Source organism: Tupaia chinensis, unplaced genomic scaffold (assembly GCF_000334495.1).
Source record: "Tupaia chinensis unplaced genomic scaffold, TupChi_1.0 Scaffold139785_1, whole genome shotgun sequence".
Taxonomy (NCBI): domain Eukaryota; kingdom Metazoa; phylum Chordata; class Mammalia; order Scandentia; family Tupaiidae; genus Tupaia; species Tupaia belangeri.
In genome coordinates this window covers 794,889-804,489 of record NW_006199665.1, presented here as the reverse complement: position 1 = coordinate 804,489, position 9,601 = coordinate 794,889, and the positions used below count along the sequence as shown (strand labels likewise).

The window sequence follows — 9,601 nt, the reverse complement described above, 5'->3', positions numbered from 1 at the left end:
CGGGGAGGGGCGGCCGGGGAGGGGCCCTCGCCCCTGACAGGAAATGGGGCCGCGAAGGAGCGCCTGGAGGGTGGCGGGGAGGAGGGGTTGGGAAGCCGGGGACACTGGGGCCCTGCCAGGCTGGGCTGGGGGCGCTGGGAGCCCTGGAGGTGCAGGATGGGAGATGAGGAGCCACCCCTGCAGAGAGCAACCGGGGTGATGCGTCCACCACGGCCACCCTCCCTTCCACCTCCTGGCCAGGGACTGCAGCTGCGCCAGGCTTCTTGCAGCCCTAAGAAACGTCTCCCTTTTATACAGATGGGGAAACGGAGGCAGGGGGCAGGCGAGTCATTCTCCCTGGACCAATGAAATGACTTGGCTCTTTGAACTAGGCTACCACCAGCAGAGACCACCAGGATAGGGTCCTATGGGGTGGACATCCGAGGGGACCAGAGGAGGGATTCAACCTGCAAACGAGACAGGGCCGTAGAGAAAGCGGGAGTTGGACATGGGATTGGGAAGGGGAGGCGAGATCCGGAAGGAATTAAAAGAAGGAAGCCAGGCAGCTCCATGATCCTGACCCCCCCTCTTCCCTCTCCCGAGTCCTTTCCAAAGATTCCCAAGGTTCCCAGGGACAGAAGAGGGACGGGTGCCCAGACACAAACACACACAGGAAGCAGCCTAGAATGTCAAAGACTTGGGAGAGCAGGGAAAACCCCAAGGCACTGTCTGGGGGGGGGGGGGGGGGTGCCTGGGCTGAGGGACAGAGCCCGGCCCAAGATAGGGGCAGAGTTTGAAAGCCGGAGGAAGGTGGTGACAAGGGTTAGGTGTTGCTGGGAACAGAGAACTCAGCGTTTGCTTTTGTGCCTGTTACGGAGTCCCGACCCTGCAGTGACTCCTGAGATGCAGGCTTGACAGCCACAGGAAGGGGCTTCCCGCTCCAGGCCCCCTGAAGCCTGCCTGGGGAAGAAGGGGTCTCCCTCGTCTTCCCCGGTTCACAGGAAGACATGGAGGTGCAGAGGATGGAAGTGACTTACCCGTCACTCCGTGACAAATGACAGACACAGGGTTCCATGCCAGAGTTTATAAGACCAGTGGGGAATTGGAGCCCCATGGACGCACAGGGCCTGAGGGCCCCTGAGGCTGGCGGGTGGATGGTCAGAGTCCTCCATGCCAGAGATGGAGAGGGGGTGGGCCCTAAGCTGGCAACCAATAAAATTACTGGCCTGTTAGGACCAGCAGTTGGCAGAATGGCTATGTCGCTGGACTCCCATGTAGTCGACCGCGGTTCGAGTCCCGGACCTGGTGGCTTAAATTCACGCTGGGTGCATGTGCGTGTGTGCCCAGAATCCCGAGAGGAGAATGGAGGAGAAAGGATTGCGGCATGGCCATCCCCCCTGGGAGGTGATGTCTCGCTTTCTGTCTCTCTGTCTCTCTGGCGAGGGCATGTGCCCTATAGCAAAAACCTCTCCAAAAAATTTTTTTTTTTAAATTGCTGACTTGTGCAGGCCCTGGTGTGGTAGTTCAGGTAGCTGGATCCCACATGGCCAACTTGGGTGGTTCAAGCCCTGGACCTAAGGGCTTGAAAAAACACACCAACCGCATGTACGTGCATGCTCAAAATTCAGAGAATGAAAGAACGGATTGCGATGTGGCCATCCCCCTGGGGGTGCTTTTTCACCTTCTGTCTCTTTCTCTCTCTCCAATGAATGCCTTATAGCAAAACCAAAAAAAAAAAAAAAAAAAAAATTGCTGGCCTGTGGCCACCCATTCCAACAAACAGCAGGCCCCTGAAGGGCAGTGATGTGTCAAGGGTCTGGCCACTGGCTCCCGCTGCCCCCACCCTCTCCTTTATTGATCATCTTATTGATCAGTGGACCCCAGGCCCCAGCCCCTGCAGGATGGTAGGAACCTGGGTCTCACAACCCTTGTTCTCCCTCAGGCCGCCCAGCCCAGCGCCCAGAGCCCAGCCCTCCAGAGCCAGAGCCCCAGGCCCCTGAAAGGTCCCAGGCTGGAGCGGAGGGTCCCCCGAGCCCTGAGGAGTCAAGGAGCCCTGCGAGGGGTGCCTATCTGCAAAGCCTGGAACCCAGCAGCCGCCGATGGGTGCTGAGCGGGGCCAAGCCACCTGAGGAAGCCCCTTTGGGACCAGGGACATCTAGCAGTGGTGAGCCGGCCGGGGAGATCTGGTACAACCCCATCCCGGAGGAAGACCCCAGACTCCCAGCACCTGAGCCCTCGGGGCTGCAGCCAGTCTCTGCAGAGCCAGAGAACTCAGCCCCCCAAGGTAAGCCCAAGAGCCATACCTGCTGCCCTGCCCCAGGGTGAGTTGAACCTCATGCTCCCACCCCAAGCCCACGTTCCTGGACCCTGAGGCCTGCTTTCCTCCAGGTGCAGCTCCCTCCAGCCCCCCGACCAAAACCTCCCGCACCAAGTCCCCAGGCCCCGCCAGACGCCTCTCCATGAAGATGAAGAAGCTGCCGGAACTGCGGCGTCGCCTGAGCCTGCGAGGGCCCCGGGCTGGCCGGGAGCGGGAGAGGGCTGCCCCGGCGGGCTCTGTCATCAGTCGTTACCATCTGGACAGTAGCGTGGGGGCCCCGGGGCGGGCAGCGGTGTCCGGGGGCGCTCGGAACCCAAGGGCTGGGTACCTCAGTGACGGTGACTCTCCTGAGCGCCCAGGGGGACCCCCGTCGCCCACCGCCTTCCAGCCCTACGAGGTGGGCCCAGCAGCCCGGGCATCCCCAGCTGCACTCTGGGGCCGCCTCAGCCTGCACTTATATGGACTGGGGGGGCTGCGGCCAGCGCCCGGGGCCAGCCCGAGAGACCTCTGCTGTTTGCTGCAAGTGGATGGAGTGGCCCGGGCGCGGACAGGGCCACTCCGAGGGGGACCGGACTTCCTGCGGCTAGATCACACCTTCCATCTGGAGCTGGAGAACGCGCAGGTCCTGCGGGCCCTGGTGCTAGCGTGGGATCCTGGCGTGAGGCGGCACCGGCCGTGCGCTCAGGGCTCGGTGCTGCTCCCCACCGTCTTCCGAGGTAGGACGCCAGGCTTCCGGGCGGAAGGGCGGGGCCCAGGGCTCCTCCCTCTGCGTGCGATACCCAGCGGGCTGGACTCCAGGTGGGGATGATGACTTGCAGTTAAGGGTGGTCAGAGTACCTGACTCGGGTCCCTTTGTGTCCCCAGGGTGTCAGGCCCAGCAGCTGGCGGTGCGTCTTGAGCCCCAGGGGCTGCTCTATGCCAAGCTGACGCTGTCTGAGCAGCACGAAGCACCTGCCACCGCGGAGCCCCGCGTCTTCGGGCTGCCCTTGACGCTGCTGGTGGAGCGGGAGCGGTCCCCCGGGCAGGTGCCTCTCATCATCCAGAAGTGCGTTGGGCAGATCGAGCGCCGAGGGCTGCGGGTGAGCCCCCTGCCCCGCTCCCACTGGACCCGAGACCTCAGATCCACTCCCTAAGGATACGCGGTCCCTGTCTGCACTCTGAGCCTAGCTCCAACCCCAGCCTAGATGAACAGGAGCCCCCGCCACACACACACCCAGATCAGAACACCCAGTGCAGAATGCATCAGTCACCCATCTGTTTAGTATCAGCACCCCGGACTGTCCTGGAGTTCGTGCTCTGACCCAGGAACGACACAAATCCATAACTCCCAGATGTGAAACTGTGGTCAGGATGAGCGTTAAGGAGGAGAGCTGACAGCAGGACCCGACCTGGTTAGGGTAGTCAGGGAGGGCTTCTCGGAGGAGGACTCAAGAGTTTCCTCCACCAGAGGAAGTGGGAACCAGGATGAGAGATGCAAGCAGAAGATTTTATTATTATTATTATTATTATTATTTTAATTTGCTGTATGGCACATGTACTCACCAGACAGAGACAGACAAGAGAGAAAGAGAGGGAAAGTGAGAAAGTAGACCTCCAGGTCCAGGACTTGAACTGTGGTCCACCATGTTAATCCAGTGCTTCAACCACCACGCCACCGGCTGGCCCCCAGCAAAGGACTTTTTTTTTTTTTTTTTTTTGAGAGGTTTTCACTATAGGGTGCGTGCACTCACCAGACAGGCAGAGAGAGACAGAGAAATCCCCCCCCAGGGGGTATGGCCACGCCGCAATCCCTTCTCCTCCATTCTCCTTTTGGGATCTTGGGCACGCACGCACACGCGCCCGGCGTGAGTTTAAGCCACCGGGTCCGGGACTGGAGTCGCAGTCGACGTAGCCATGACGCTAACTGCTGGTTCCCCCCAGCAAAGGGCTTTTATGAGGCCAGGTTGTCCAGGCAGCCAGACAGGGACTCAGGCGACAGGTGTCAGAGAAGCGAGAAGGCAACCAGTGAGGCTGCAGTCTGTCCCCACCCTCCCAGCCCACAGTGGCCTCTGCCACCCTAAACCGGACCTTCGACCCCCACCCCAGGGGGCTCTAACAAGAAGTCATCCTGTCTCTGTCCCCACCCCCAGGTAGTGGGACTGTACCGACTGTGCGGCTCCGCGGCCGTGAAGAAAGAACTTCGAGATGCCTTTGAGCGGGACAGCGCGGCCGTCTGCCTCTCTGAGGACCTGTACCCCGATGTCAATGTCATCACTGGTGAGTGCCCCGTCCCTCCTTCACGTTCACCCCCATTCAAACTTCACCTTTTTTTTTTTAATTTTGCCATAGGGTACATATCCTCGCCAGAGAGAGAAAGAGACAGAGAGAGACAGACAGGGAGAGAGGGAAAGTGAGAAAGCACCCCCAGGAGGATGGCCACACTGCAGTCCCTTCTCTTCTCAGGATTTTGGGCATGCATGAACACACACCCAGCGTGTTTTTCAAGCAGCCGGGTTCAGGATGCAAACTGCACAGTGGGTCACGTGGGATCCAGGTGTCTTAACCTCTGTACCCCCTGCTGACACTAACCCTCACTTTGTTTTTTTTTGGTTTTTGGTTTTATGGTTTTTTTAGAAAGAGAAAGAGATTTTTGGTTTTTTGGGTTTTTTAGAAAGAGAAAGAGATTTTTGCTATTAGGGTGCGTGGGCTCACAGCAAGCGGGCAATCACCCCTACCTCCCGGGGAGGGGGGATGGCCACGCCTCAGTCCCTTCTCCTCCATTCTCCTCTCAGGATGTTGGGCACGCGTGCACACGTGCCCAGCGTGAGTTTCAATCCTCTAGGTCTGGGATTTAAACTGTGGTCAGCCACGTGGGAGTCCATTACATAACTGTTATGCTATCTGCCGGTCCCTCCAACCCTCACTTTTAAGACTGGCCCAGTGGCCCCTCTGAGACTTCGTTCCCCCTCTTCCCAGCCCGACTGACCCCTCTGGCCTCAGAACCCAGAAATGCCCTGACCAGGAGTACTCTGTGTCCACAGGTATCCTCAAGGATTACCTTCGAGAGCTGCCTACCCCACTCATCACCCAACCGCTCTATCAGGTGGTGCTGGAGGCCATGGCCCGTGGACCCCCCAGCAAGGCTCCCCCCAACCCTGAGGGCACCCGAGGGCTCCTCAACTGCCTAAGAGTGAGTTGGGCCTGGTGGGAGTAGGCAGGACACGGAGTGGGCTGATACCAGTACAGGGCTTCCGCTGTGTCTGGGTCTGCGATGGGTATGGGGCTTGTGACACCACTACACCCCTCTGCAGTGGTGCCATCCCACCTCACAGATGATAACTGAACCCCAGCCTAGACGTGTCGGGAATACAGACTGTGAACACGGGTCCATCAATCTCCTGGCTGTGGGATCCTGGACAAGTCCCATCCCTCTCTGTGCCCTCAATTCCTTCATCTGTAACATGAGATTCATGCTAGCCCTGCCTAACAGGGGAGTGAATTGGAGTCCATACTCTGCCATTCTTTTTTATTAATAAAGTTATTTTTAAGGTTTTTGCTATAGGGAGTGTGCACTCGTCAGAGACAGGCAGTGAGAAATTGCCTCCCTGGGGGATGGCCATGCAGCAATCCCTTCTCCTCCATTATCCTCCTGGGATTTTGAGCATGCACACACATGCACCTGGTGTGATTTTCATGCAGCCGGGTCCAGGACCCAACTGCAGTTGGTTATGTGGGAGTCCAGTGCTGCAACCACTCTGCCATCTCCTGGTCCCCAAGCTCTGCCATTCTAAAGCTAAGCTAGCTGCCTTTGGCCTTGGTCTCCCTTCCAACAAAAAAGTATAATATTAATACCTAATGGTTGACAGCCTGAGCTCAACCACCTACCAGCTATGAGCCCTTAAAACTCAATTTCTCCACTCTGAACCGGCTTAGTTTCCCAAAGGTGCGACAGGGGCCCAACTTTCCCCTCCTCATACCCTCCCAAACCTCTCTCCAGGCCACGCTGACACTTCTCCTGGACCACCTGCGCCTCGTCTCCTCATATCACGCCCACAACCGCATGACCCCGCAGAATCTGGCCGTGTGCTTCGGGCCGGTGCTGCTGCCAGCACGCCAGGCGTCCACCAGGCCCCGCATCCGCAGCTCCGGCCCAGGGCTCGCCAGTGCCGTGGACTTCAAACGCCACATCGAGGTGCTGCACTACCTGTTGCAATCTTGGCCAGGTGAGTATATCCCCAGTCTGTGCCGCCAATCCACGCAACACAGTTGTAGCCATGCCTCCTCCTGTGCCCAATCAGGACCCGGGATTTGGGAAGGCCACGCCCCTTCTCCGGAGAAACCGATACATGGTTGCCTCGGCAACCAGTTCAGGTCCAGCCAATCCCCATTTGATGCGTTTCCAGCCTCTTGATGCGCCAATCAAAAAGCCCGGCTGCCTAAGCAACCAATTCTATCTCAGCCAATGAAATCCAATCCGGCAAAAGCCTTGCTTTCCACAAGCCAATCAGAGGCCCGATTACCTAAACTACCAATGAAAAGCCTAGCTGCCCCGGGCTGTGCGCGACGTCATCCTAGAACATCCCTATCCTTCCTCAGATCCACGCCGGCCCCCAGAGGCTCCAGATTTGGCTCCGTACTTGCGGCCCAAGCGACAGCCTTCACTGCACTTGCCGTTAGGGAGCCCCGAAGTGGTGACTCGGCCCCGCGGCAGGGGAGGTCCCGAGAGCCCCCCAAGCAACCGCTACGCTGGCGACTGGAGCGTTTGTGGGCGGGACTTCCTGCCGTGTGGGCGGGACTTCCTGTCCGGACCTGACTACGACCATGTGACGGGTAGCGATAGCGAGGACGACGACGAGGAGGCGGGCGAGTCAAGGGGCGCTGCGGACTTCGACGACGACGACTTCGACGCCCCTTTCAACCCACACCTGAATCTCAAAGATTTTGACGCCCTTATTCTGGATCTGGAGAGAGAGCTCTCCAAGCAGATCAATGTGTACCTGTGAGCCGGCAGGGCCCGGTTCCTGGTGGCCGAGGCATTGCCCCGATGTCAGAGGGCCAGGCGGAGGTCCTGGTTGCTAGGGAGTTGCCAAGGGACCAGCTCACCCACACTGAGGCTCATTCCTGTTTCAGGTGCTCAGATGGGCGCTGGTTACCAAGGCCCGGGCACCGCAGATCTTAGGAACCAGCAGTTGTGACCATCTTCCCTGAGCACCAAGGGTGTCTCTTCTTGCTGGCCGAAGGCGACAACTTCTCCCGCTTGCTAAGCTGGCCTCTCTTGCCATCCCCTTTGGGGAAACACCAGTTACTGTGAGCAACCCCCTGGGGTGATGAGACACCCCCTAGTCAGCCCCCTTGCTGCTGCCAACCAAAACAGTATTCACTCTGAGCACTGCACTGTTTAGCCCTCCCTCGGAGGACCCAAGGACTATCATGAGGTGCCATTTTTTGGGGGGGGGTTGGGTAGCCCCTATCCTGGGCTCTCACTGCATAGGAGCAGCCTGGGGCTTCTAGAAGAACAGCCAGGTTTCCCCACCCTCATTTTCCAGGGAAGACCCCATGATTGGCTTCTCCAACCAGCAATCTCCATACGGCCATTGGAGTCTGACCCTCCTCTCCCCGGCTCCCCCACCCCATTCCTGAAAAAACTGAGCACTTAACCCCTCCCTTCCCGAGGGGCCCCACCTGAAGTCAGGCTGGGGACACTTTGGTACGGAATATATTTATTGTCCCCGTGCATGTGTGTCTGTGTGTGAGGACCGTGTGTGTGGACACATCTGGAACAGGTGGGGGGTGGGGGTGATTCTTTCGGGGCCCACAGAGGGAGGAAAGAATGCAGAACCCAGGCACTCCTAAAATCCCCAGTCATGATGCCTCAGTGGGCCCCGGAGTTCCAGCAGGAGAGTAGGATGCCCTCCTGTCTCCCTCTTTTCCTCACCTCCATCTTTGCAGACAATAAATCAATATGCACAGATTTGGGGACTCAGTCCTTGGGCCCACTTGGCCCAGAGGTGGTTTATTAAGTCTTAAGAGAGGAGGGGAGAAGGGCAGAGTTGAGCCAGTGGAGAAAAAAATCCAAAAGGGCCCACCTTGTGGCCTCGTGGTTAAGGTAGCTGGGTCCCACATGTCCAACCACGTGATTCAAATCCTGGTCCCGGTTACTCAAGGGCAAACGCCCCAAATCCCAAGATGGAGAAATGGAGGAGAATGGATTGCAGTGTGACCACACTGCCTTGGGGGGTGCTTTCTGTCTGGCTAGCACATGCACCCTCTGGCAATGAAAAAAAAAAAATTCTCAAGAGTCCTCCAGGGCTGTGAGGACACCTCTCTGAGCTGTGAGTCTTCCATCTCCTCCTCAGAAAAGGCTATGGAGTCTTTGGGCCTCACAAGCTAGGCCGTTGGGCAAGGATGCAACTCCAAAGCAGCTGCACACAGGTGAAGGGAAGGAAACCCAGGCGTCCTGACTCACGAGGAGCTACACGGCGATGGAGCCATCCCGGAAGTCCGTCCTCCCAATGAGGATGTTCACCACCACTGGGTGGCCGTCCTGGCACTGCTGCTGAGCATCATGCAACACACTGACCACCTGCTCCTCATTCTCACGTGACAGTAGCAGGCCCCGGGCCCCCAGCCCCATGGCTGCCTTGTGATAATCTGAAAAAGGAAGAGGTCAAGTCAGATGGTGGCAGCGACCCAGCCCACAATGCACCCCGCCTGAAAGAGGAACATGGCCTCCTGGCTTCCTCAGCCCACCAAGGCCTCTTACCAGTATAGGCCAGGCCACAGGCCACGTTGCTGCCCAGAGAAGGCACCTGCTCCCGAGAAATCTGGGTCCAACCGGCATCATTCCCTACCAAGGCCACCACCGGGACCTGCAGAAAGAAAGGAAGGCCAGACCTCAGCCCCAGCCCCAAGACTTGGCCAGCCCGAGGACAGGTGAGGATAGAGCCTCTGGCTGACAATGGAGGCTTCCTCCTAACCCCAGCCCGGCCCTGAAGACATCTCCCAGAACCCCAGGTCTGTAGTGTCCCTCAGGGCAGCCCAGTTACCTTGTGTCTGACGAACGTGTCAAACTCAATGAGGCTGTAACCAAAGGCTCCATCACCGAACAGGCACCAGATCTGTGGGAGGGGAGCCAAGACACTTAGAAGGGCTCATGGTCCAAAGAGCAGCAAGCCTCCCACCTCCAGCACCTCACCTCGGCATCTGGCTGGCACAGCTTGGCCCCGAGTGCAAATCCCGCACCAACTCCCAAAGTCCCAAAGGCTCCTAGAAGACCAAGAGCAGACAAGCTTTTTTTTTTTTTTTGCTATAGGGCGCGTGCGCTCG

At 58.4% G+C, this 9,601-nt stretch overlaps 2 protein-coding genes across 2 annotated transcripts in view; one reads left to right on the top strand and one right to left on the bottom strand.

The window, feature by feature from the left end:
• The first annotated feature begins 156 nt into the window (after window positions 1-156).
• SYDE1 (synapse defective Rho GTPase activating protein 1) lies at window positions 157-8,275 on the top strand. Its single transcript, XM_027765868.1, has 8 exons — window positions 157-322; window positions 1,922-2,263; window positions 2,368-3,012; window positions 3,161-3,375; window positions 4,426-4,552; window positions 5,317-5,465; window positions 6,273-6,498; window positions 6,872-8,275. Exons 1-8 carry the CDS (start codon window positions 157-159, stop codon window positions 7,276-7,278), a joined length of 2,277 nt encoding a protein of 758 aa, XP_027621669.1. The 3' UTR covers window positions 7,279-8,275.
• A 321-nt stretch (window positions 8,276-8,596) lies between these two features.
• Window positions 8,597-9,601, bottom strand: part of HACL2 (2-hydroxyacyl-CoA lyase 2) — a gene marked incomplete in the record, with an annotated part of 16,830 nt that continues 15,825 nt past the window's right edge. The window contains 3 exon segments of the mRNA XM_027765870.1: window positions 8,597-8,926; window positions 9,039-9,144; window positions 9,322-9,393. Coding sequence (XP_027621671.1) covers window positions 8,748-8,926; window positions 9,039-9,144; window positions 9,322-9,393 — 357 coding nt within the window.

What these genes read in the sequence shown, in the direction of transcription:
- SYDE1 (XM_027765868.1), top strand. Translation starts at nt 157, where the DNA reads ATGGGAGATGAGGAGCCACCCCTGCAGAGAGCAACCGGGGTGATGCGT. An exon ending in TCGAGCGCCGAGGGCTGCGG is followed by an intron (nt 3,376 to 4,425) that starts GTGAGCCCCCTG and finishes CCCCACCCCCAG; the next exon opens with GTAGTGGGACTGTACCGACT. An exon ending in CGATGTCAATGTCATCACTG is followed by an intron (nt 4,553 to 5,316) that starts GTGAGTGCCCCG and finishes CTGTGTCCACAG; the next exon opens with GTATCCTCAAGGATTACCTT.